The 26743-nt window shown below is 48.7% G+C and overlaps 1 protein-coding gene across 4 annotated transcripts in view; it reads right to left on the bottom strand.

Moving 5' to 3' along the window:
• The window catches only part of CAPRIN2 (caprin family member 2), a 46436-nt gene that overhangs the window by 19270 nt on the left and 423 nt on the right, over positions 1-26743 (bottom strand). For all 4 annotated transcript variants that reach the window (XM_058655997.1, XM_058655998.1, XM_058655999.1 and 1 more), the window contains exons 2-10: positions 26029-26285; positions 23829-23891; positions 15952-16038; positions 11649-11887; positions 10243-10325; positions 8032-8199; positions 5290-5333; positions 3095-3772; positions 766-888 (exon numbers count right to left, since the gene is read on the bottom strand). In XM_058655997.1, coding sequence (XP_058511980.1) covers positions 766-888; positions 3095-3772; positions 5290-5333; positions 8032-8199; positions 10243-10325; positions 11649-11887; positions 15952-16038; positions 23829-23891; positions 26029-26271 — 1728 coding nt within the window. In that variant the 5' untranslated portion in view covers positions 26272-26285. The remainder of the gene's footprint in view (positions 1-765; positions 889-3094; positions 3773-5289; positions 5334-8031; positions 8200-10242; positions 10326-11648; positions 11888-15951; positions 16039-23828; positions 23892-26028; positions 26286-26743) is intronic.

Genomic DNA, 26743 nt, shown 5'->3' with positions numbered 1-26743 from the left:
TGTATATCTGGCTGTAATAAAATGAATAAATCTTTTTTTAAAAATAAATAAATAAATCTTTAAAATAAAATAAAACCTAAAGTAACTGACAAACCTCAAGACTTTGTCAAGCGTTAAAACAATATTTAAAAAGAAGAAAAAAAAAAAAACTAATAGTACCACAGACATACACTGCGCAAAACCTTCCCTAGTACCTGAAATGCCAAACCTGGAAAACAAACAGCTGACCTGAGTCTTGGGCATAAGCATTCGTCCTGGTCTAGCTGGAACCCGCATTTTCACTATTGCCAACAGTGAGGGCATCTGTCTTCCCGAGCCCAGGCCGCTCAACGCTCCCACTGGGAGAACTCAGTCTAAAGTTCTAATACTATACCTACTCCAGCTACACACTTGGCATCCAAGCCTTGTATTTCTTCTACCTTCCAACCATCTGCAGAGGCAGGTAAATACCTGGAGGGATGGCTGCTTGACACATCACAAATCACAGGGCTGGCTAAGTTACAACAGGAATTTAAACCCACGCCTAAAACCAGTGCTCAAAAAATCCCTCCCCAGGACCAAGAACTACTCGATTACCCTCACGTTGCACGTGAAAAACCTGAGCGGCAGGTCGTCTGCCTGAGCCCTCACAGCAGAGAGGGCAGCCCCGGTGCTGGTTCCGGACACCAAGGCCTGCGACCAGCAACAAGGCCCCTGGAATACCTCCACAGTGCCATGTCTGCAGTGCCATGTGTGCCATGTGAGACTTTGTAAAGTGACTCATACTTGCATAAAATTACAGGTTCCTTGAATCTGGGTCATCAGATCCTGCAGTTTCTCTTTCCTCAGGACTGGATCCTTTGGGAGGGCAGAGGAAGAGCCTATGGGCTGCTGCACAGGGCTAGGCACCTGTAACACAGACAGATCCACAGTTTCGAGAGGGCAATTCACCATCCACTGGCAGTGCCTACTTCTGAGACCTGCCACACGTGCAGAATGCCACCTGAGCATTTTTTTTAAATAATTTAAGCAACCTGAAACAGTTCCAGAAAATTTTAATGAAAATTTTAGTAAAACACAGACGATGCTCTTTTTAAAAATAAAGAAACTACAGTGCAGAACTTCCTTGTTAAGTACTTTCATTTCCAACATCAGTAACAGTGCCATTCTATGACATCACTGACTACTGGGAAGTATCAAGGATTTATTTTCTTCCAGGGTACAAACCGCTACTACTGCTACGTTAAACATACAAACCACTTTAAACGGCTCGGCACTATAGCCTAGTGGCTTAAGTCCTTGTCTTGAGTGCACCGGGATCCCATGTGGGTGCTGGTTCATGTCCCAGCTGCTCCACTTGCCTTCCAGCCCCCTGCTTGTGGCCTGGGAAAGCAGTCATGGATGGCCCGAAGCCTTCTGACCCTGCACCTGCCTGGGAGACCCAGAAGAAGCTCCTGGCTCCAAGCTTCAAATCGGCTCAGCTCCAGCCAGTGTAGCCACTTTGGAGTGAACTACTAGGTAGGCAGAGGATCTTTCTCTGTCTCTCTTCTAAGTCCAACTTTCCAATATAAAAGAAAATCTTTTAAAAAAAAACAAACCGTTTTAAAGATGCTGCTGACTTAAAAGCATTAAAATGTTAAAATACACACACACACACACACACACACAGAGAACACCCTAGAGTTGAAGCAAATTTAATGATTTGCTTATTTTTATTGGAAAGGCAGATCCACTGAAGAGAGATAGAAAGATCTTTCATCTGCTGATTCACTCCCCAAATGGCCACAACGGCCAGAGCTGAGCCAATCTGAAGCCAGGAACCAGGAGCTTCTTCCAGTCTCCCACATGCATGCAGGGTCCCAAAACTTTGGGTCATCCTTTACTGCCTACCCAGGCCACAAGCAGGGAGCAAGATGGGAAGTGGAGCAGCTGGGACACACCAGTGCCCACAGCAGGGATGCCAGCATTTGCAGGCAGAGGACTAGACAACTGAGCCATCACGCCAGGCCCTGCAATAAATCGTTATTCTCTTACAAGCTAAATGTATTCTTGAGGGTTGATGCTTACAAGGTGGTTGGTTTTCACACTAATGTGCATCAAATTCGCACAAATTAGACCAAATGTACAGTCATTCCTTACAACTTTCAACCTGCCCAGCTCCTGTCCTCACTCTCTGAGAAGTCACACGGGCTGAGCTGGTCCAAGGTAACAGGTGCAATGTGCATACAAGGGGCTCTTCTAGGGGACAGTGGAGCTGCATGACTGCGTCTCACCTCCCGGCTCTGAACTCGCCTGTGTCCCTGCTGTTCTTGCTCATGCTCTGACAGCTGACACAGAGCACACTCTTAGTCACGGAGAAACCCCACAATCTCAACTGGGAAAGCAGAAGATGGCCCAAGTCCTTTGGACCCAGCATCCATATGGAAGAGCCAGTAGAAACTCCTGGCTTTGGACAAGCCCAACTCTGGCCACTGTGACCATTTATGGAATGAACCAGCAGAAAAAAGATCTCTTCCCTTCTCTCGCTTTCAAACAAAAATAAGATAAATGTAAAAGACTTGACACTTCATAATTGCAGAAATTTCATCTTTGGTTAGGTTCAAAGACATTTTCTAGTGAAAATAGATCTACCCATTGAACAAATGAAACCCTTTATAAACATCCACTTAGTTTGGATCTTGCTGCTCTGTTTTTGAAGAGAATCAACAAGTAACTACATTACTACAACTCCTTTCTTCTAAACAAAAAAATGCCATTCACATCTACTTCAAAGGCAGAACAGGAGAAAAGAGAAGCCTTCTATTACTGCTCCTTGCCACAGATGCCTGCAACAGCCAGAGTTTGGCCAGTCTGGAGCCAGGAGCCCTGAATTCCATCTAGGTCTTCCACCTGGTGAGGCGCAGTACCCAAGGACTTGGGCCATCACTGCTGCCTCCCCGGATGCATTAGTGGCTAGGCAGATTAGCAGTGGAACAGTCCGGACCTGAATGGGCACTGCAAGATGAGATACAGGCACCCTGAGCTGCAGCTTAACCCACCATTCCACTGTGCCCTCCTCGCCTGTGGGTTCTAAATGCCCAGGAGGACAGAGGCAAGTGGACATAGAACGACTCACATCTTTGGGTTCCGCATTGAACTTCCTGGGCAGCAGTGGGTCACTGGGCATGAGGCTTGCAGCAGCCGCCCCCCAGGACTTCGGAGAAACCTGTGACTGTGGTGTCGAGGAATGCTTCTGACTCCTCACCCCGTTCTCCCAGGTCTTTGGGGACTCGAGCTGTTTGGATTCCTGGTCTTCGCCCAGGGAAGGGGTCCAGGACTTGGTCAGGCCCTGTTCACTGTGCACTGGAGGCGTCCAGGACTTTGGCGGTGATGGCTTCTTGGGATCCTGCTCTTTCTGCGGCTGACCCGGCCAGGGCTTCGAGGGCTCCTGCTTCCTCTGCTCCTGTGCAGTACAGCTGGCCTTGGCCTTGGGTACTTCCTGCTTCCCCTGGCTGGGGGCCGGCTTGACCTTGGAAACGCACTGCTTCTTGGGATCTTCCTGCAGAGTGGACCTAGGCTTCGGGGCCTCCGGCTTCCTTGGCTCCAAGGACACGGCCGGCTTGGCTGCCTCCGGGGGCTTGGCCGCAGACTCCCAGGATCTGAAGGGCTCCTGCTGCTGCTCCTGGCCATCTGGTTCAGCCAGGACATTCCAACATTTGGGGAGATTTGGTTTTCTAGCATAATCGGCTTCCCATGGCTGCTCTTCTGCTTTGCTTGAATAATCTACTTCCGTCATATAGTGCCTGTTAAGAAACTAAGCCAGAGGAACATGGCATTAAAGTCACAGAATTTGAGGTCAATTCTATTTGTATTCGACTGATCCAAGTTTTATCCTTACCCCTTCTTGAATAGATCAGGTTTTTTTGTTTTGTTTTGTTATGTTTTTCAAATCTGAAATGCAGATTACGGAACAAAGGGAAACACAGGGAAAGCTCTTCCATTCATCAAGCTCACCTGCCAAATGCCTGCAAAGCTGGGTCTGGGCCAGGCTGAGACCAGGGTCTAGGAAGTCATTTGGGTAGCAGAGTGCCCCAGGTTCAAAGTAGAGCCCAGCGTTGAACCCAAGGACTTTGAAACAAGTTGCAGGGTAACCACCAAATACCCACTCCTAGAGCACTTCTTTGTCTTTTTTCCCAACTTTAGCAAAGCAAAGGGCTTGGTACTTTGAAAGCATCAAATGGAGCCTGCACTGTGCTACAGCAGGGCAAGCCACCACCTTCTGCACTAAGATCCCATATGGGCACTGCTTCAAGTCCTGGCAGCTCCACTCCCAATCCAGCAGCAACTGATGCCTGACTCACTCAAGCCTGGCAGGACCTGCTCATCATAATACACCATTGGCATGACCAGGCTCTATGGATACTCTGCCATTCGCGGCCTCAAAACCCTGCTACTCAATGCACTCCCTTCAGAACTGAGAGAGAAGACAAGGGCTGGAATCATGGTGTGGCACGCTGAGCCAGTACCTGTAACACCAGCATCCCATATGGGTGCTGGTTCGAGTCCTGGCTGCTCCACTTCCACTCCATCTCCCTGCTATGGCCTGGGAAAATGGTAGAGGATGGCCCAAATTCTTCATCCCCAGCACCTACATGGGAGACTCACTAAAAGCTCCTTGCTATTGGATTCAGGTTTTTCCAGATGTGGCCATTATTACAGCCATTTGGGAAATAAACCAATAGACTAAAGTTCTCTCTGTCTCTCTCATTTTTTTTGGTAACTCTGCTTTTCAAATAAAAATAAATTACCTGAAAAAAAAAAAAGTTCACCCACAAGAAGTAGTGCCATTTCAGCTTAAGCTGATGTTCCCTGAATCACCAACCATTTCATCATTTCCCTTGGGTATCAGTTATTTCATGCTTTTGCTTCTCCAAGTCTTTTCAGTTCAGAAAGCAAAGACATACCCTTTCTATTAGTGATGACCATGAACTGTGGGCACTGCAAAGTCCTGATCGTCTTGAAATCCCAACAGAGGGCAAAACTAACCACAGCAGTTAATGCTGTGGCACTCACTTGCATGCCAGGCCAAACTCTAAGCAATTCCAAATGCAGCGAGTTCCTTCCATCCTCATGATACACCCAAGACACAGGTCAGTTTCTAGCCACATCTTCCATGCAGGAATAGCAGACACAGCCAGCCTAGGTCTGGCCACAGTCCTAAGCTCGGAAGCTGCAGCGCCAGGGGGTGAGCTCAGCCTGGCTGGTGTCCGAGCCTGACAGCGGACATAGTCCGGAAAGCCAGCATCAGCACATTACCTCTCGGGATCTTACCTCTTGGGGCTGTATCTCTGGCTGTGCAAGTTCCAGCAGAGCATCTGCCAAGATCAAAGAAGAGTAAATCATTAGTAGGTAAGCTACAAGCCTAAATGTAGTTTTCAAAAACAGGTTCTGAGAGACCAATGTATAAGAAGAGTGTTTCTAACTACGGGTCATGTTCCAGAAGGCTGCAGCACTGTGAGCGGGCTGGGCTGGGGCCAGGAGCTAGGAAAGCAACCCATGTCTCCCATGGAGGTGGCAGGGTGTCAGGTCCCTGCCCCCACCATCACAACTGCCTTCCGGGGGCTTCTCCAACAGGAAGCAGGAATGAGAAGCCAGAGTCAGGGATCAAAGCCAGGCATTCCAAGGACCTCACATCTTAACCGTGAGGCTAAATACCAGTCTTGTTAGGCTTCGCATGACAGTTCCAGCAACGCATCTTAAATGACTCAGAAGAGCAATGTGAAAAGCATATTACAATGCTGCTTTAAAAAAAAAATGTGTCCCAAGGCTTCAAAAAACTCAGGGAAAAGGCATATTGCAATTAAAAAAAGAGAGAGAGAAGCTGGTGTTGTGGCCACCTGCGATGCCAGAATCCCATGGCAGCACCGGTTCAAGTCCTGGCTGCTCCACTTCTGATCCACCTCCCTGCTAATGCAAACATCTGGCAAGTAGGAGCTAACAGACCAAGTGCTTCAGCCCCTTCCACCCACGCAGGAGACCCAGACAGAGTAAACCTGCTGATTTCTTAAAATTTCCAGGTACTTTCTGAAGAACCCACAGGCTCTCCTATAGGAGACATTTCGCTACAAGTAAGTTTCAGTTAAAAATTGATTTGTGGGCTCGGCAGTGTGGCCTAGTGGCTAAGGTCCTCGCCTTGATCCCATATGGCCGCTGGTTCTAATCCCGGCAGCTCCACTTCCTCTCTATCTCTCCTCCTCTCAGTATATCTGACTTTGTAATAAAAATAAAATAAATCTTAAAAAAAAAAATTTTAAAAAAAATTGATTTGTGCTGGAAACATTATCATCTCCTCTTACCAAACACATCTTCTTTTTCCAAGCTGAAACTACAGCTCAGATCTCAGCAGTCACTGTCCACTGCAAACCATGGCCAGCAAGACCCTCCCCCGGGCAAGTTAAGGTCAGCAGATGACCACGGGAGCTACTGAAGCACCGGGCTTGATCCTGACACCCACAGGGGACAAGGCCTGAGACATGACTTGGCTTTCACCAGCGGCTGTAAGAACCTGGCTCCACCTCCTTTTGGGAAGACACATCTCTTTCTTTTAAAAAAAATTATTTTTTTTATTGGAAAGACAAATATACAGAGAGAGGGAGAGAGAGAAAGATCTTCGATCAGCTGGTTCATTCCCCAAGAGGCCACAACGACTGAAGCTAAGCCAACCCGAAACCAGGAGCCAGGAGTTTTTTCCAGATGTCACATGTGAGTGCAGGGTCCCAAAGCTTTGGGCTGTCCTCTACTGCCTTCCCAGGCCACAGCAGGGAGCTGAATGGGGAGTGGAGCATTTGGGACACAAATCAACAGCGCCCATATGGGATCCCAGTAGATACAAGGTAAGGATTGTCACTAGGTTATCATGCTGGGCCCAAAGACACATTTCTTTATGATACTGATCTATTTATACATTTAACCTGAATAAACATAAGCAGAAGTGCCACTTGCTCAAAATATCGCTTTCCCAAATAGAGAGCAATTTCAGGGGCCAACGCAGTGGAACAGCCGGCTAATCCTCTACCATGTGGTCCTGGCATCTCCAACGGACACAGTTCCTGTCTCAGTTGCTCCACTTCTGATCCTGTTCCCTGCTCATGACCTAGAAGAGCTGCGGAGGATGGCCTAAGCTCTTTGGTTCCTGTACCTGCATGGGAGATAGGGAAGAATCTACTGGCTTTGGATTGGCTGAACGCTGGCTATCGCCGCCATCTGAGTAACAAGCAGACAGAAGACCTCCATCTCTGTGCTCTCTCTGTAAAAATCTGTCTCCCAATAAATAAATCTTAAAAAAATAAAAGGATAGTTGAAATGTATATTACTTCCTTCACAAATTTCAGCCAATGTTTTTCCTGCATCAATATTTTAATCATACATTATTTGTGTTCTTCTACCATGTTACTATAATCTGTAGGACACATTTTCTACCAATTTACATAACATTATTTTACTCATGGTAAACAATAATTCGCTCCAATGTTAAAAGCACTTCATTAAATTTAACCCATGTGTTCTATTGGAACCAATTACAACCTCATGTTTCTATCAAGGTTCACACCACAAACCACACAAGTAAAGGTCAGAAAGGTTTTCCAAATTTGTAACTATCCTACAGCAAGTGTTACCTGCACGTAGAAACACACACAAGGAAATAAGGCCACCAGGGCAGGTGTGCTGGCACAGCGGCTTACCTGCCCCTTTGGGAGCCTACATCCCACACTAGAGTGTGTCAAGTCCTGGCTGCCTAGTACTTCTGATCCAGCTTTGTGCCAGTGCACCTGCGAGGCAACGAACATCCCAAGCATCTTTCTGCCGCCCATGGGGAAGCGAGCAGTAGCTCCTGGCTCCCTCCAGCACCAGCCCCAGTTGCAGCAGGCATCTGAGAGGTGAACCAACAGATGCCATGTGCCTTTCCCCCTCCTCTGCCACTCTGCACCTCATTACTGAAGGAAAGGGTGCCATGCTTTCATGACTTGAATGATCGCACTATCACTACACAGATTATCAGCAACCACAGCAAACCTGACTCTGTGACAGGCTCAGTCTTCAACAACTGTTTTTTCTTCTCCGACTGTATCAGCAGTTCTTCCTCCAAAGACACTTTTTTTTCTTTTGCATTTTTGGGAACTGGGATACTTTCAAAATAGCCTGAGTTCAGCAATTTTGACAGGAGATCTTTCATATGTTTATCTAAGAAACAAGGATGAAGACTTAGTATCATATAAACTAACAGTTCACTGAAACTTCAAAGGAAAAGGAATCTTAATTCTACTCACATATCGACAGCACTTTTCTTTGGGGAGACTCAGAAAAATGGTTAGTTCTATGAAATCTGCACTTTGCAGTCGTTGTTATTTTATGCTTCATCAAAAGAAATGTAAAAAAGAAAAAAACAAAACAATCTCAAAGTTGGGTGAGTTATTTAAGTCTCTCTAGACTTTGGAGCTTAAGCCAAAGATCCTAATCAAGCACTTAGAATGCCACAAAATCCCTCCTTTCCTGAGCTGAAGGCCAAGTCCCTCTCCCCAACGACACTACAGCTGGCAACTTCTCCACCTTCCCAAAGACTCGGGAGGAGGAAAGGATCATTTCTCTAACAAAACCAAGAGAGAACCCTACCTTGGAGCACGGCCACGTATTTTCAAACCAGAAAACGTCGTGGTTAAGCTCTCCCTCTTGGGTTACACTGCATGCCTCTCCAGGCACATCCCCATTTGATGAACAAGAACAATCTTACAGGGGGCGGGCTACGGCCTCACTGGACGTTCCAGATTCAGTAAGAACTACTACCCCAACTGGAAGTGTGTCTCCTCTTCCTGTCACAGGAATACTGCAATGCCATTTTTGTCTTCCGTGAAGTATCATCAACACAACTCGCCAGTGCCAAGCGTATAGCTTCAGCAGATGTATGGTCATGTGACCACGAGGCGGCAACACACAGCCTTGCCAGCCCTCTGCTGCCCAGCCCCGCTCCAGCCCCACCCCAACCCCTGCTTTCATCCTAGCAATGCCCCTGCTGTAACTTCTAGCAAACGAAAAGAGTTTTTCTTTTTTTGTTTCCTTGGGGGGGGGGGGGGGCGGGGAGAGTGGTGAGGGCTATCTGGCTTCCCTTGCCCAGCAGAATTATTTTCATATTCATACGCGAAGTTACATGAATCAATCTCCATTCCTTTTTCAAATGGGTAGATTCTGCCATATGGTTACAGTACATTTTGTTTATCTATTTCTCAGCTGATGTCCATCTGGCCTGTGTCCAGTTGGGAGTTATTATAAATAAAGCATAAATATTCAGGCATAAGTACTTACACAAACATGCTTTCACTCTTTGGGTATTAGAAATACAACTGCTTGGTCATAATAAATTCACACTTACAATTTTACAAAATATTGTCAAACTTTTCCTAAACTATATTTCACTATAAAAAGAAATTTTGGGGGCCAGTGCCATGGCACAAGTTAAGTCTCCACCTACAGTGCCAGCACCTCTATATGTGCGCCAGTGTGAGTCCTGGTTGTTCCACTTCCGGTCCAGTTCCCTGCTAATATGCCTGGGAAAGCACTGCAAGCCAGTCTAAGCACTTGGGCCCTGAATCCACATGGGAGACACAGAAGCAGCTCCTGGCTTCGGATTAGCTCAGCTCTGGCTATTATGGCTTTTTGGAGTGTGAACCAATGCATCAAAGACCTATCTATCTCTCCTTCTCCATAAATTTACCTCCTAAATTCAAGTAACTTGTTTCAAAGTATTTATTGTTATTTAAACGTGAAAGGGCTTAGAAAGCTTTAAAAAAAATTCATGTCCTAGGGAGATTTCATTATCCTAAACTAGTACAAAAAGCCTTGTACTTGACCCCCCCCCCCCCCCCGTCCTTGGTCATTAGACCACAAGCTATTCCCAGATTGGGAAAAAAAAAAAAAAGACCAATGTTCCAACAGACAATGCTACCAACCTATTCACACCTCTCCGTCTGATCCGGCTGGCAACATGTCATATAAAAATGTGTGGATTTGACATTCTTAGGTAGACTAGGTACCATCACGCAGAACAGAGACTGAACCGCAAGATGTTCCAGCTAGGGTTGATGTCAGTGCTGGTATGTAGCCCCTGTCCCCAAATCATACCGACATGCCACTTCTAACATCTCCCTGAGTTCCACTTTTGTGAACAGGATGACGTAACAGCACAAAGGGGTCACTCGCCAGGAGCATGAGCCCAGAAGGGAGAACACTCACATGTCGTTCCTACTACTGCTTTCTCGCTACCTTCCAGAAGGTCCCAGAAGTACAAGGATGACTGCTCCATCTGGTCTTCAACACTGGCAAGGCAAAGCAGGAGCAAAACAGAGAGGCTTCAGAAGCAGGCAGAGGGGTGGAGTGGTACAACGTACGCAATGAGCCCATCAACCGTGAAAACACTCCAGTGTTCATGTTGTCTTTTCTCTTCGGGAACAATCAAAATTTTTAAAAACTGACCCTGCTCATTTATAAATTTCAGATGTAAGGGCTTTTCCTCAAAACAAGTGAAATACACATTTTTCCCAGCTTAAAGTCAGCAAGCCACAGACCAATAGGAACTGTAACTGCCAATGCAGTATCATTAGCTACCAGGTGCAGGGCCTAGGTAGAAGAATGGTAACGATCAAGTGAAAAGCGTGTGTTAAAGAGCAGCTTAGTTTTCATATTAGCGTTCAGCTGCATCTCATGAATCCACAAAAAGTGAGAGAAGCAGCAAGCAACCCAACAGGTAGTGAGGGAGCAGGCTGTCAGCATGAGAATAAAAAGACCAGTAGTGTTAACCATATGCCTCGAAATGCCAGCCCATATGGGGCAGCTTGCATCCTAGATCCTCCACTAATGGCCTGGGCAAAACAGTGCAAGAGGGGCCAAGTGTTTGGGTCCCCGACATGAAGCTTCTGGCTCTGGCCTGGCCCCGTACTGGTTGTTGTGGCTATCTGGGGAGTCAACCAGGGGATGAAAGATTTCTCTCTCCCTAAATCTTTCAAAATGAATGAATAAGCCTTAAAAAAAAAAAAAAAAAAAAAGATAGAGAGAGGGAGAGAGACACCTGGCCAAGCACAGGTAGCTGAGAGCTTCACGAGGCTTCTCTGTGACTGGCTCCTAGTGACAACTGAAGTCTGACTCTACACATGGCTGACAGATGCTAAGCTGGAACACCCATGCTTCAGGAGGCCGAAGCAGAAACACTGAGCCATTCCTCACTCCACTTCACGCACCCAGCTCACAGATAACCAGAGAGGAAAAAAAAAAAAAAACCAAGGGGCCCAGACTTGCAGCCTCAACACCGGGTTGTGGCATTAAAAATGCAAAATAATTCTTACTCCGATTCTGGCCAACCTCCATGTTACTCTCCTCTCTGTACGTAGAGCAGGTGTACAAAAGCAAAGGTTCCGATTAAGTGTTTCACGCATATGGGCAACAGTCCAAGCATCGGATCACAACTTCTCAGATGTTCTTAAAACCAATCTCTTCAGACCTCTACCTACCCGAGTCTGAGCCGGACAAGGCTCGCCAAACTCCATCAGCTGCACACCTTTTTCAGTGAACCTCTCATTTTATATGTAACTAAAAGGCTGACGTATAATGCAATCAACTTCAGGCAAACCTCCTCCGGAGCTCACCTCAGACTTTCATTTCTCTCGGGGCAGGTGAGTTTTGAAAATTTAATGAGGTAGTCGAGTTCTTTGGAAGGCAAATACACCGCCCCGTTCAAGCCCCCTTGGAAGTCCTTTTGCACGTGCTCCTGGGCCAGGTTCTGCAGCACGTACTGGACCTGAAGGATGGTCCTCAGCTGCTTCTTCTCCGCCTCCAGTTTCATCAGCTGCTCCCTTCTCTGGGCCTTCTTCTGCGCCTTCAGCAGCTGCGGAAACAGACACGCACTGAGGGAGGTTCTGCTCGTCCCCACTCACGCACTGAGCCTCTGGAGACCAAACATTTTAAGGAAACACTTCCGTGGACACTTCGGGTAGTTGCTGTTTCATGCTCACATCATTGGAAAAGGTCCAAGATGGACTAAAACGGTCCATTTCCAACCAAGCAAGGGTTACAGGCTAAAACCTAAGGAAATGAAAAAAAAAAAAAAACTGACACACATCATGCAAATGTCATATAAACAACACCAAACATTCTTTCCAGGAGGAAAGCTGCAGACATTTTCATGAATAGTTCACCCCTGTCAGTCTAGAGACACTCAGCTGACAAAAAGGGCATGTAAAATGAATGGAATCTAGGTTTTCCCTTAAATAATGTGTCTGCCTGGAGACTGAGCTAACCCTAAGCTTCAGTACCATACCAAAGCCTTACAAGATCACCTAACGGTACCACCTTTTTGAAAAAAATTATTTTATTTTTATTACAAAATCAGATATACAGAGAAGAGGAGAGACAGAGAGGAAGATCTTCCATCCGATGAATTACTCCCCAACTGACTCCAACGGCCAGTGCTGCACCGATACAAAGCCAGGAGCCAGGAACTTCTAGGTCTCCCATGCGGGTGCAGGGTCCCAAGGCTTTGGTCTGTCCTCGACTGCTTTCCCAGGCCACAGAGAGCTGGATGGGAAGCAGGATTGCCGGGATTAGAACCAGTGCCCATGTGGGATCCCAGCGCATTCAAGGCAAGGACTTTAGCCGCCAGGCCACCATGCCTGACCCAACGTTACCACCTTCAAGCCTCACCTAATGCACAGAGGTTACCAAAAAAATCTTTAAGGTAAAACCTTTTCTAGACATCAGTTAAAGTATTGTGACAAGGATGACATCATGACTCCCCATCTCAAGAGCAAGCCTGGAAGTAGATCCTGGGACAAGACCCGGCGGCCAGAGAGACTGGCCAGGGCTGTGTGGACAAGCCCATCTCAGGACGGCAAAGGCTGGGGAAGGCCTCTCCGAAGACCTCAGAACCCCAGTACCAGTGGCACCCCTATGAGACAGATCGCTCTGCTCTGGCAACAGAGGTTGAGGAGCACCCACCCAGGCCTTCTCTGCAGCCTGGCCCACCAGGAGAAGGAGAGGAGCCCCCACCCAAGCCTTCTCTGCAGCCTGGCCCCCAGCCTTGCTAACGGGGTCAGACACCTCTAGAGCCTGCCTCCCTGGCTGCGGAAGACTTCTCTCTCTGGCCTGTGCTTCCGATCCAGCTCCCTGCTAGTGTGCCTGGTACAGCAGCAACAAACAGCCCAAGTGCTTGAGGGACTGCACCCACGTGGGACACCCGCTGGAGCGCCTGGGGTCCGGGCGCGCCTAGCCCCATTGTGGCCACTAGGGGAGTGAACAAGCAGATGGAAGATCTCTGTCCTCTCCCTCCCCATCTCCCTCTCTCCCTCCAGCTCCCTGTTAACTCTTCTTTCCAATAATCCAATCTTTTTCAAGATGTGACAAAAGTCTATTTCCTTGTTTAGGCAGACAATACATCTTCCTTCTTTTTCTGAAGACACGTGAAATAAACTGCTCCCAAGCAACAGGACTCATGGATAGAAAGTACTTCCTGAATCAGGACCTGGAATGACAAACCCAGCCAAGCTCGCATCTCTAAGACAAGGATGACATGGCTTGGCCGCGCAGCGCAGAGGCAAGGCAAGGTCAGTGCCCCACCAACAGCACAGAGAGCTGACGGATGGAGCAGCCCGAAAGTCAGAGACAAAGCCTGTGGAAAGATCAATTCAGGAAGGCAAGCTTCGCAGCAACAGCAGCTCTGCAGGTCCCTAAAAAGAACATCCCTCCAGAACAACAGGCCAGCAAGAAAAACCCAACCCAGGGGGAGCCTCTTGCTGCCACAGGGCTTTGACTCCTGGCCTCAGGCGCCTCATTTGCACAATGAGATCTGTGCAACCTAGACGGCTGTAGAAACCAAGTGTGATAAGCTAAGCGTGTGGCACAGGGAGCAGAGCAAATGTGGAGAGAGGAAATTGTGCGGAACGTGCTGGCTGAGAAGCTGCTCAGGACACCTTGAGGCTTTATCAGAATGCCTGGTGTGAAGCCTGGCTCCCTGCTTCCTATCCAGCTCCCCGCTAGTATGCAGCCAAAGCAGCAGCAACTTCAAATATCTGGGTGTCTGCTACACATGCTCCTAGCTCCTGGCTTGGGCCCTGACCGCTGCAGGAAACTGAAGCAGTAGATGGAGGAGGTCTGTCTCTTTCAAATAAAATAATAACGTTAAAAAAAAAAAAAGACTTGAAAAATAAACCTTGAAAGAAGGAAAAAAGTTATGATGTATCAGAAAAAAACTTTTTTTTAAAGATTTATTTATTTGTATTGGAAAGTCAGATTTACAGAGAGGAGGAGAGACAGAGAAGCATCTTCCATCAGCTGATTCACTCTCCAAGTATCCACAATGGCTATAGCTGAGCCAATCCAAAGCCAGCAGCTTCCTGAGTCTCACAGGTGGGCACAGGGTCCCAAGGCTTTGGGCCATCCTCTACTGCTTTCCCAGGCCACAAGCAGCGAGCTGGATGGGAAGTGGAGCCGCCGGGATTAGAACCGGTGCTCATATGGGATTCCAGCACATGCAAGGCAAGGAGTTAAGCCACCAGGCTACCATGTTGGGTCCACAACTGTACTTCTAGCCAGTCAAGAAGAAAGAAGATATAAAAGATGTCTTCAGAGTAAAATGGACCAAAGCTAAAGCAATTCAAAGGGTATAAAGAAACGGGCATTTAACCAAGTAGTTAAACATTTGAGACCCCCCCATCTGGTACAGGAGTTCTCAGCTTCACTCCCAATCCCAGCCTCCTGCCGACGTGCACCACGGTGGGCGGGGAGTGATGGCTCCCAGGGTTCGACAGCATGCAGACCCAGACTCAGTTCCCAGCTTGACGTCCGCCTGGCTCCCATCCACTGAAGGTATCCAGCCAACCAGCAGATAGGCGCTCTTGCTGCCTTTTTAAAAATATGTATTTAATTTTATTAGAAAAGCAGATTTACACAGAGAAGAGACAGAAAGATCTTCCTTCCGTTGATTTACTTCCAACTGGCCTCAACAGCCAGAACTGAGCCAATCTGGAGCCAGGAGCTTCTTCTAGGTCTCCCACACATGTGCAGGTTCCCAAGGCTTTGGGCTGTGCTCCACTGTTTTCCCAGGCAACAAGTAGGGTGCTGGATAGGAAGGGGAGTAGCTGTGGGACATGAACCGGTGCCCATATGGGATCCTGGCACTTGAAGAGGAAAGATTAGCCAATTGAGCCACTGCACCAGGCTCTCCACCTTTCAAATTAATTATTTAATAACAGTGTAAACCAGCAGAAACTGCCAAAATTAAACAATAAACGTGTGAGCTGCAATAGGCTGCAGATGACAGAGCTAACCTCTTGCACCAAGACAACAGGACGCAGTAGCTTTGGTGAGGCTACTTAGTTCCATGTACCGGTACCACCCTTAGAGGTTAACTACAGAGAATGTTAGAACTGTAGTGCAAGCAGTGGGATCAGAGCTGTCTTCCTTTTGGAGGTTCCTCTCTTCATTCCAGTGAGAGGACAGACAGAAGAATTTTAGATCACTATCAAGAGTTGGGAAACACTCAAAAATCAGAAGAGACAATCTGAGAGCAATGCTCCCTCGGTGAGGAATGGCGTCATGAGGAAATGTCTCCCACTGATTGAAACAAGCCCCTCACCGGGGCTTCTCAGGCCGAGCCATGAGCCGGGAGCCATGACAGACGCGTCACTGAAGGACAGTGACAGACCTGGTCAGATGCAACCCTGGCCTGCCAGCACGGACCAGCACACAGGCAGCGAGAGTGGGGACCGACGGCAGCTCTCCAAGCACGCACCTGCCACCTTCCTGCTGGTCGCGCCTACGCTGTCGGAGGAGCACAGGCTCCACGCAGCCGCCCACTGGCCTCCCCAGCCTGTCATCGCACACCTTTATCTGAGGCTGACCCTCCCTTCGGCACGTCTAACGTGGTCTCAGGCAAAGCAAAGCAAACACACTCACATCTTGGCTTAGTCCAGAGAAGGTTTTCTGGAGCTCCTTGGCAAATTCCAAATTATGTAGCACTTCTTCGTATTTCTCTACTGCTTCCTACCAAAAAGAAGAAAGCATCAATGTTGTGATCTTCTCAATACAAGCACATCAAAATTACTGTTCCTTAAGTACGGAAGAACCAACTCAGGACTTCATGAACTAAGAACTTAACACATAGAGCAAGGTACTTACCTTTTTCAAAAGTTACATAAAGATTAACTGTAAAATACAATTTTTATTTCTGAAGTTCCATTCTAAAGCTAGACAGTCAATTGTGTTTTATTATTTGGAACTTCGCTGTTTTAATTTAGTAGCCAGGATCTTTTTATTTGAAAAGTCAAGGGGCTGCTTGGTATGGTCAACCAGCTTCTACCTTTGGTGCCAATATCCCATGTGAGCACCAGTTTGAGTTCCAGCTGCTCTATTTCACCCACCTCCCTGCTTGTGGCCTGGGAGGGCAGCAGAGAATGCTCAGGACATTGGGACCCTCACTCATATGGGAGACCTGGAAGAAACTCCTGGCTCCTGGCTCCTGGCTTCAGATTGGCTCAGCTCCAGCTGTTGCAGCCATCTGGGGAGTGAACCAGTGGATAGAAGATCTCTTTTTCCTTCTCCCTTCTCTTCTCCCTCTCCCTTTCTCTGTGTGTATGTGTCCTCTCTCAGCCTTTCAAGTAAAATAAAACTTAAATTTAGCGGGAAAAAGGGAAGGGGGCAAGGGTAAAAGACTTCCTGATATATCTTCCTTTGGTTGGCTCACTGCCCAAATGCCCTTCTAGGCCAGGCTGAAGCCAGGAGCCAGGAACTCCCTCTGTGGCTTCCATGTGATGGTGCCAGAAACCCAACTCATTGAGACTTGAGTATGTGAGGTTGCATCCTATCCATTCCAGTACAGATATGGACTTCCCAAATGGCAGCTTAACCCACAGCACCCTAACGTGCAGCCCAGAAATCCAGTTCTACTGGAAATCTGTCTACAAAGCAGAAGGTGTGAAGTCTATGGGTGTTAAGATTACTGAGCCAACAGGATCCTTTGTCAATATTCACTATTAACTCACTGCAGTAGTACCACAGAGCATCACAGACGACCAGCAACCTCACAGTACTATCATGGAAAAGACATGCCAACAAGTTTTTAAATTTATAGAAATAAAGTCAGGACATAAAAGGAAAATCTGGAGGCTAGAGAAGTGTTCTAAAACTAGTCGCTGACAACTATCTAACTCTAAATTGACTATAAACCACTAAATTATGCACTTACAGTGTACTTACTTTATAAAAATGTATTCTTATTTACTTGAAAGGCACAATTATGGAGAACGAGGAACAGACAGAATGAGGTCTTCCATCAGCTGGTTCACTCCCCAGATGGCTTCAACAGGCCAATACTAGGAGCTTCTTCCTGGTCTCCCATGTGGGTACAAGGTAGATTAACCAGGAGCTGGCACCAAAATAGGGCAGCCAGGATTCAAAACAGTTCCCATGTGGGATGCTTGCACTGCAGGTGGCAACTTAACCTGCCAGGCCACAGTGCCAGCCCCTGAACTTTTTTGTGATATGCAGTATTATACCTCAACAAAGCTACAGGAAAAACACATGTGGGTCCAGGCAATGGGAAGCACTGGGCTAAGCCAGTGCACAAGGCCCTACGTCAGAGGGCCGGTGAGTGCTCCAGCCCCAAGTCCATTCCAACCACCCTCACCAATGCTCCTGGGAAGTAAGAGATGATGCTTCCACCATGTCAGACCTTGCTGCCCACGTGAGAGACACACAGCAGCTCTGGGCTCACAGCCATCACAGGCCTTGGGGGAATGAGCCAGAACATGGTAGGGAGCTCTTTCTGTCTCAGTCCCTGCCTTTCAGGTAGACAAAAAATAAACACTCAAAAAAGGGTCAAAATCACATACACATTCATAAAAGCAACAGACAAGTCTGATAATATTAAGTCTTTGTAAAGATACAGGACAATGTCCTCTCCCTTGAACTACCACTGTCGATCAAAATCAATGCAATAATTTTTTAAAACGATTTTGACATTTTGCCATGAAAGTTACTTATGGGTATAAAAAACAGGCTAATTCTTTAGATGCCCAAAATGTAATCTTTCAAAACCAAAAAAAAAAAAAATCTGCAAGGCAACAAAATGCAGCCATCACACACTGCAAGTTAGAGAAAAAACAAACAGCTCCTCGCATCATTCTAACGAAGCCATCTTCCCCTGAGCCCTTGCCACAGGTCAGAGTACCGTCTGTGCTGGTTGACTCCCCACCTCTCTTCCCATCAGGTCACCAACTGTCCCCTACAGAGTCCAACCTCACATCTGACACAGAACTTTCCAGAGTACGTACTGCCTGTGTATTGCTGAAGGAGGGAAGGGTCATTGAGATATAGCGCCTTGGGAACCTCAAATATGCTTAGGATTCTGAACAGATTTTAAACTTTCCAACAGACTCCTATCCTAGAATTTGTTTCAAGAAAAGGACACTGGAAACAACAGGACTCGTGACCCACTCCCCCAAAACATCAAGTCTCCAAGATACGCAGCTCAGTTAGGAGGTTTCTGTAACACTTAGACAAGCAGCATTCACGCATGTGTGGGACAGAGCGTGCCACAATCTTCAACCGGTTTATTATCAGAGCTCAGTAGTAAGAAGTATCAACTCCTAACTCATTTTGCTTTTCAAAATGTTTTTTTCTGTACTGATGTGGGAGACAGAGGGCAGACAGGGAGGAGGCAGCAATGCAGACACGACAGAGCCCACCTCTGCCCCAATGCCCACGATGGCAGAAGAGACTGGGGATACACCACCCCAAAGCTGGAATCAGGAGCTCAGCACAGGCATTCCAGACAAGTGCCATGAACCCAACCCCTTGAGCCATCACCACAGCCTCTCCAGAAAGCTCGACCCAGGAGCCGGAGCTGCAACTCCAACTCAGGCCTAAGATGTGGGCACCCTCCCTGACAGCTCGACCACCCCAGGGAGGGTGAACCCTTCTCTGCCAGGGACCAACTGCATATTGGTAACTTCACTCACAAGCTATACAAAATGATCTATTTACAATCAGCCTGCTAATGTTTTACTGGATTTCCAATCCTACCCACAGTATCTTAGACAGCCCACCCAGCACTTGGCCAAGCATCCACCTCCATGTCACCCTAACAGTAAAAACCTCAGGGGATCAAAAGGCTGTAAGTGTCTCTTGCCAAAGGCTTGAGAATTCACTCCCATCTGGGTCCTCCATTTCGAATTTGGATCCAAATCAAAACATACTAAAGTTACAAATGGAACTCTAAAAGCAGAAACTGTGGCATTTCTCAAAGTGGGTGGGCACTGTGATATGGCAGATCAAGACATCGCTGGAGACCCTTGCAGCCCAGAGAGCTCAAGTGCCAGTTCAAGCCTCCGCTCCGCCATTTCCCATGGAGCTGCAGGCTCATGGGCCTGGGAAGGCGCTCATGACCACCCAAGTTCTGGGTTCCTGCCACCTGCATGGAAGGCCTGGGTGGTGGTACAGGCTCCTGGCCTCAGCCTGGCTCAGCCCAGAGGATGCAGGCGTTCAGGGAATAAAACAAGCCAAGCCAACATCTCTCTCTCCCCCTCTTTTTGTTACCTGGGCTTTCAAAGAAATAACACATTTTTCTTCTAATAAATCATGAAAATGCAACAGAAGCAAAGGAAAATTTACACTCCAAATAACTGTTAGAAAATCTAACCTTCATCATTAGAAAAATCAAATGAACCAAAAGAAAGCAAAAAAGTTAAGCAGAAAAGAAAGAGTGGAATAACATACACGAAAAAGATAAAAAGCACACCAATAGTGAATTTGAAAAACTAAGCAATTCAACCACACAAAAGTATAAATAAATGGAAGGAACCACAGAAGCAAGTAATACTGAACTTTTACTTAAAAAAAAATCCAGGCTGGCCTTGTGGCACAGCCAGTAAAGCCACTGCCAACCAGCCCATCATTCCATACGAGTGCCAGTTCAATCTGACCTAAGGCCTTGGTAACAGCCTAGACAAAGCAGTAGGTGGTGGCCCATGTGTTTGGCCATCCCCACCCACGCGGGAGGCTGGAGAAGGCTCCTGCCTACAGCCTGGCCACTGCCACCATGTGGGAAGCGTTCTCTCCTCCCCTCTCTCTGCAAACCTATCAAATAAACACAGCTTTTTAAAAAATCAACTTTTTCCCAATCTAGAATAGTTTTTAAGAACTGGGAAGTATACTATTTTCAAGACGTTTAATGAAGTTAACTCCAAAGCAAAAAATCTAAACACAGGCTTTTTTTAAAAAAAAAATATAGACAGCATGTCCAAAGACAGTTTCACACAGGAACCAACCCGACCTCAGAGCCTGCGCGTCCAGGCAGCCATGTCAGGAGGAGGAGCAGGCAGAGCTGAGCACCTCTGGGGCCGTTCACCTGCTCGGTCGGACACTGTCAACACCCTCAAGACTCAAGTGTCAAAGGGGCAGCTTGGGGTGAAAGCGACTTGTAAGGGCAGGTCTGTCCGTGTAAACCCGTTTCCTGAGGGGCGCCGACAGCGCACAGAGCTGTGCCCATGTGGGGTGCACCACACGACAGCCCTGTGCCTCCTGCATGCACTGTCCTGTCAAAGCTGATGAGAAAACAAAGCTCATCTAGAAGCAGTGTGGAGGGGCAGGGATCCGGCCCAGCGGTCACCATGCTGGTGCAGATGCCCGGAGTCCAGGACACGGTCCACTGCCGACCCCAGCTTCCCGCTCACACACACCCTGGCACCGAGCAGGGGTACTCAGGTACTCGGGAAATCAGACGGAATTTCTAATTACTGGCTTTGGCCTAATCCAGTCCTGGCACCTGCGGCAGGTGGACAGGAAAGTATCGCATCTCTCTCCCAGAAATAAATCAAATATGAGAAAAACCAAGAGGTATTCAAAACTGCGCCCCCTCCATGAAGTGCCTACAGAGGGCCACGCTGTAGAGAAAATGGGAAAGGGAAGGGTTAATTATGTAGTCTTCAAGTCTGGAAGGAGATAAAACCACTTGTTAACAATTATCACAGCAGGAAGAGAACCTAGTGAGGGTTGAGAAACACTACATCTTTGTAAGTACTTCACAGCTTCGGAACAATGTAGCTGTTTTAAAGCTGAACTCCAGAACCTTTTCAATTAAACACGATAACACTGACACCAATCCTGTTTTGTTTTTCTCTTCTGTTTTCCAACTGTCCTACTTTAAATATACAGTGTTCACATGAGGAGATGTCTCCCGGTACCACAAACACGCAAAGATGGAGTCTGCAGCCCGCTTGACACTGAATACATCCTCAGGGTGGCACGTTATTTTAATGCCACTGTGTACCGTACACTAGGCATGCTACAGAAAACACACCAAGCCCCAACTGGCCTGGAACTGACAGTACAAAAGGACAGGGACAAAGTGAAACGTCACCGCCTGTCAGAGAAACGCTTGCTTCCACAAAGACAACAACCCAAGGACCAAAGGCCTGCGGACTGCCAATGTGCCCATGTGGCCGAGGTGACCTGCAAGCGGAAAGCAGGAGAGCGGGCACAGAGCCACTGACACACAGCAGGCAGAGCGTGTGCAGCTGCACACGCACACACCACAGCCGTGCCGGGGACGCACAAGCAGCTGCTGAAGGAGCTGGCCAGGGAGCGGTGGGCAGGCCGCCCAGCTAAGAGACGTGCTGGGGAGGGAGCCAGGGCCGCAGGGGCCAGCAGAGCATGGAGAGGCACCACGCCTGCCCCCCAGGAACCCAACAGGGAATCTTTTTCTCATGTTTATCTAAGAGGCAGAGAGACAGAAGAAAAAGAAGCCGTCAAGACAGAATCCACCCATCAGCTCACCCCCCAGATGCCTGCCACGGCCAAGGTCAGGAAGCAAGAGCCCAAGGAACCAGAGCTCCAGAGCTCGGGCAAGAATACAACTGCTTCAGCCAACATTGCTGCTGCCTGGGTTCTGTGTCAGCAAACGAAACTGGAGTCAACCATCTAGAGCCAGGAACGACACCCGGGTATCCGGGTACCCTGCCACAGGAGGCACATGTCCTAACAGGCTACATGCCTGGCCCAAGGGAGACTTTTAAGCAGACAAAAGTCCATCTCCACAGGCTCACTGAGGGAACTAGATTTAGAACAGATTTCAAGAGGGTAGAAGGAGAGAAGCCTGTGAGAAGGCTATGACAATGCGGAAGCAAGGCAACGTCACTCGGACCAGGACAGCCCAAGTGTAGTGATGAGAAATGGCGAGTTTCATTTACCGCTGCAGCAGTCAGACTGCTGCCAAGATGCACAGCAGACAAGCAAAGCAAGGCGATGAGCCACACTGCAAGGTTTGCCGGAATCCCAACCTTGTAGCTGACCAAGCCATCGGCAAAAGGCAAAAGGCAGGAACTAGGAGACACCAGCAGATGTCTGTCTGCTAGGCCACGGGACACGGGACTGTGGCCTTCAGAGGACGCATGTGACAACAATAAAAAGCTGGCAACTGGCAACTCATCATTCAAGAGACAGAAGAGTTCAGGGTTAGCAAAGGGTACAGCAGGTTCAACTGCTACTTGCAATTTCAGCATTCCACACTGGAATGCCAGTTCAAGTCCCAGCTACTCTTTTAATTCAGCTCCCTGTTAATGCCACTGGCGAAGCAGCAGCAAATGGCTCAAGCCCTTGGGTCCTTGCAACCCACGTAAGAGACCAGGACACAGATTGCAGTTTGGGACTGTCCAGAACTGGCTGTTGCAGCCACCTGAGCAAGGAGACCAGTAGGTGAAGATCTCCTCTTTCTGACACTCTGCCTTTCAAACACACAAATCCTAGAGATAGAAGCTCGTATTTGTGTTACAGAAGCAACATTCTGTTAGGAGGACAGGGATCAGATGCTGAGACTGCAGCTTTCCTGACGCAGGTCTGCACCAGGACACGTCCTTGGGGTTTCTTACAGAGGCACCATGAAAACCACCAACCCACACGGCTGCAACAGAAACCCTCCTTCAAGGGCAAGTCCACAGATGGAGGCCCACCACAGGGGTTACCACGCATACCCCTAAGACTGCAAAACAAAGCCGTGAGCCAACACTGGTGTCCAGCAAGGCAAGCACACTATGCTCAGAGCTCACACAATTCAAAACTACACGTCAGCAAAATCACACTGTACCACATCACCAAAATTCCGGGTCAGTGGAGAAGAGCCAACCAAGCAAGGAAACGGGCCCCACGTGCCAGCCGCGGACACACAAAGATTGCCATTGAAAAAGACAATCCACTCACAGGCTAGGTCAGGTACTTTTATTTAAAACAAATTGTGTCCCTTCTCAGCCAGAACATGGGATTGGCTCAAGAATGCAAAGGCTGGTGAACTTTGTTTCCATACGGTCCAAAACTCTTTTTCATAAATTAGAAAGTTGCCCCTAGGAAACACATCATGGACTAGTTCAACAATGTAACAAAGTGTGGCCAGGAGTCGTATCAGGGCGCAGTAACACCAGGCAGAAAGTAGGGCGGCGGGAAGGCCACTGAACAGAAGCAACTGGAAAAGAGGAAGTGGCCGACAGCAATGTTCTGTATTTCAAGGCAGGACGTAGTCAGGGTCAGAGGACAGCCGGGAAGGGTAGGAAGCTGACAGCTCCCCGTCTCATCGCCTTCGTGTAAATTTACCAGACATCTTTAAGTTGAATATTGCTGATGGTCTACCCCCTCAATTTGTACTGGCTTCAACACCCCATCCACACGCCTACGTCCAACAGTGAGGACCAACCTGTGGCCTCCGAGTCTCCAGTTCCACCAATTCTACCCAGGGTTTTCCTTAAGAAAGTGACATTGGAGATAGGACAGGACCGCCGGGCACTCACCAACTGGTCTGGGTTCAGGTGCTCTCCATTCTTCAGGCGATCCTTGTAGTCTTCCAGTTTGAGCTACAAAAGAGAATGGTGGATCTGCTATGGCCTGATCAAGCTGGGCTACGAAGGCAGCTCAGGAACAGCCCTGCCCTCCCTTGAAAACCAGAGTCTGAAGTCACCCGTCTCCAGGCACACCAATCCACAGCAAAGGGGTTCCACTGGGCAGGGAACAAACCCTCACACGCAGAGATTAGTCTGGAACTATTCTGAATTAGCCTGCTCAATACACAGGGACTTACCTGGTCAAACACCTGCAACTTCGCCCACCCATGCTGCATCAGGGGCAATTTCCCTCTGCCTCCTCCCTAAAGATCGGGCCAATTCTGGGGATACTTCAAGTTATCACAACAGGGAGTGAGGGCTGGGGCAGGGGAGCCACTGGTCCCTGGGGTGGAGGCCAGAGACTGCCCCTCCCCTACTATATCGGGATCCGATTCCCCTCAGGAGACCTACTGGCAAGGCTGCAGTGCTGGATCCAGACCCACAAAGCTCTCCCCCCAGCAACATCCCAGAAGAGGGTGAGGGAACCACAACCCAGGCCCGTGCCCTAACGACTGCAGCCTGGATCTGCATTCTTCACTGAGACAGCACCTGGCCTGGCAGGCGCATCCTGTCCAGCACACCCTGCTACGCTGCTTACTGCTTCTGTTTCACACAGGCACCAAGAAGGGACCTCTGGTCCAGCAGCGTCAGTAACAGCAGCACAAAAATGGACAAGACTTTCAGAACACTAGCAACATCAACTTGAAGCTATTTTTTTTTTAACACTCAATTTGATATTTTTAAAAAAATCCACTCAGTTACTTTCACTGGCCCCATATTAATGGCATACACCCACTCTGGTATACATATAAGATCGTATTTCTTTAATAGAGGTGCAGAGACACAGAAGTAATTTAAAACCATCTTTCCGGCTTCTCTTGAATTGGCTTCATGCTCTCAAAGATGCATCCTTAAAATCTTGAAGCACAAATACTGGTTCAGAATTACGGACAATGTTCCAGCGTATATGCACAGCATCCCAGCAAGGCCACTCAGCAGATCCTGCTCTGGGACAGGGCATTCCGCCAGCAGGTGGGACACCGCGCCCCACCATGGCCCAGTGCTGAGCTCTGGCTCCTGTCTCCAGCCTCCTGCCCACGCACACGCTGGCAGGCAGCACATGACAGCTCCTTCTTGCATCTGAATCCCTGCCCCCCGTGGGGGAGGCTGCGACCCCGTTCCAGCTCCAGGCTGGGTGGCCGGCTTCTGCAGAGTGAACCAGCATACTCGAGTTCTCTAGTAACTCTGCCTCTCAAAACACGAAAAGTAAAAACCAAAAAGATTCTCTCTGACTGATTTCCACAGGGTATGCGATTTGCGCTGACACAGCCACAATGCCCTTATCACACGTGGGGTCAAGAGCATGCGTCTTAAACACAGACAAGGAAAGCCACAGGAAAGCTAATAGCGCCAACACTTCTTCCCAGCTTTGAAAAAAGGAACAGCCATCACCCACATCTCCTTCAACAAAAAATGCCCTAAGCTTTAACTTGGCCTAGCAATAGTTAAGAGCAAGCTATACACTCGCCCTGAGCTGTCAGAAGCCCAGACGGCCGGGGCCCCACAGCGTGCAGCTCACCAGCTCCATGACTCAGGGATCGAGACAGGATTGCAATCTTAACATCAGCATTTCCTGTAACCTCAGGCAGCCAGAATCCACGCAGCCCCGAGTTCCACCCTTCCTCCAACTGTTCCTGAGCCATCACCTCACAACATGAACAGGGCTGTCACTGGGCCGGGCTCCACCACGGGCCAAGCTACCGCAGCGGCCACACTGCAGTCCCACCAGCTGCACAGAGTCCCAACAGACGCAAGCTTTATCCCACAAAAGCAGGTAGGAGGACTCCACCCAGGCGAATTCACCTGGCCTCGAACACTCCGCCCTTCAAGCACTCCCCCAGCTTGCACCAGTTAATGAACGTTTTATTCAAGGAAACAGAACACGGGATACGTCCAATAGGCAGCCTACCTGCTCAACTGTTCTCAGGCAGTTCATTCCCAAGGTTAATTAGGAAGCTCGCCCATCAAATCAATCAGCTTCTTAACCCTAGTTACGGTCAGGCATACCGCTGCTAACAGGAGGGAAAAAAAGATTTTTTTTTAAAGTTACCTTCTTTTTCTCGATGTTTCGGATCTTGTGTTTAAGGCAAATGAGTCCATTGTCAATATAGGTCTCGTAAGCCTGGGAAGGCGACGCTGCGGAACTGAGGGCGGCCTGCAGGGGGCTCATGGCCCGCGGGCCTTCCCCGTGCGGGCTGTGGTTCACCTGGGGCTTGGCGGCCTTCATCGTCCCTTGCTCCGCGTGGCCTGAAGGTGACTGGGAACCAAGCGCGGACGAAGACAGCTGCACCATTGAAACAGATGAGGCTGAAGGAGAGAACAGGGCATGAAGCGCACCAGTAGACCTGGGCTTAGGACGGCCACGGCCAGGCTCCCCGGACACCCCCTCCCACCTGCCAGCCCACCTGCAGCAGGCGCTCCGGCTACTTCTAAGGGAACCCTGTGCACGAGCGAAACCCACGCTCCGGGGGACGCTTCCAGAAACTCACAGCCCCACACAGCCAGGGAGGAGGCGCAGTGGCCTCGGAGCTGCTCGTTTGTCAGGAGAGCAAAGCCCGCAGCGAGCCCTGCCCAGGCCCAGGAGTGGGGACCCTGGGCCTGGTTGTGCGGTCCCCATGGTCCAGGTCTACCCTCCCAGGGAGGCCCCCCAACTCAGGTGCCTCAACAAGAAGGTTCACTTGCCCCCGGGGGCCTACGGGGCGCGCCCTTCCTTACTGGCCCCTCGCGGCCGGCGGGCCCGGGGGGTTGGGGGAGATTCCTCAACG

This window comes from Ochotona princeps, chromosome 27 (assembly GCF_030435755.1).
Source record: "Ochotona princeps isolate mOchPri1 chromosome 27, mOchPri1.hap1, whole genome shotgun sequence".
Classification (NCBI taxonomy): domain Eukaryota; kingdom Metazoa; phylum Chordata; class Mammalia; order Lagomorpha; family Ochotonidae; genus Ochotona; species Ochotona princeps.
This window is presented reverse-complemented; position numbering and strand designations above follow the sequence as displayed.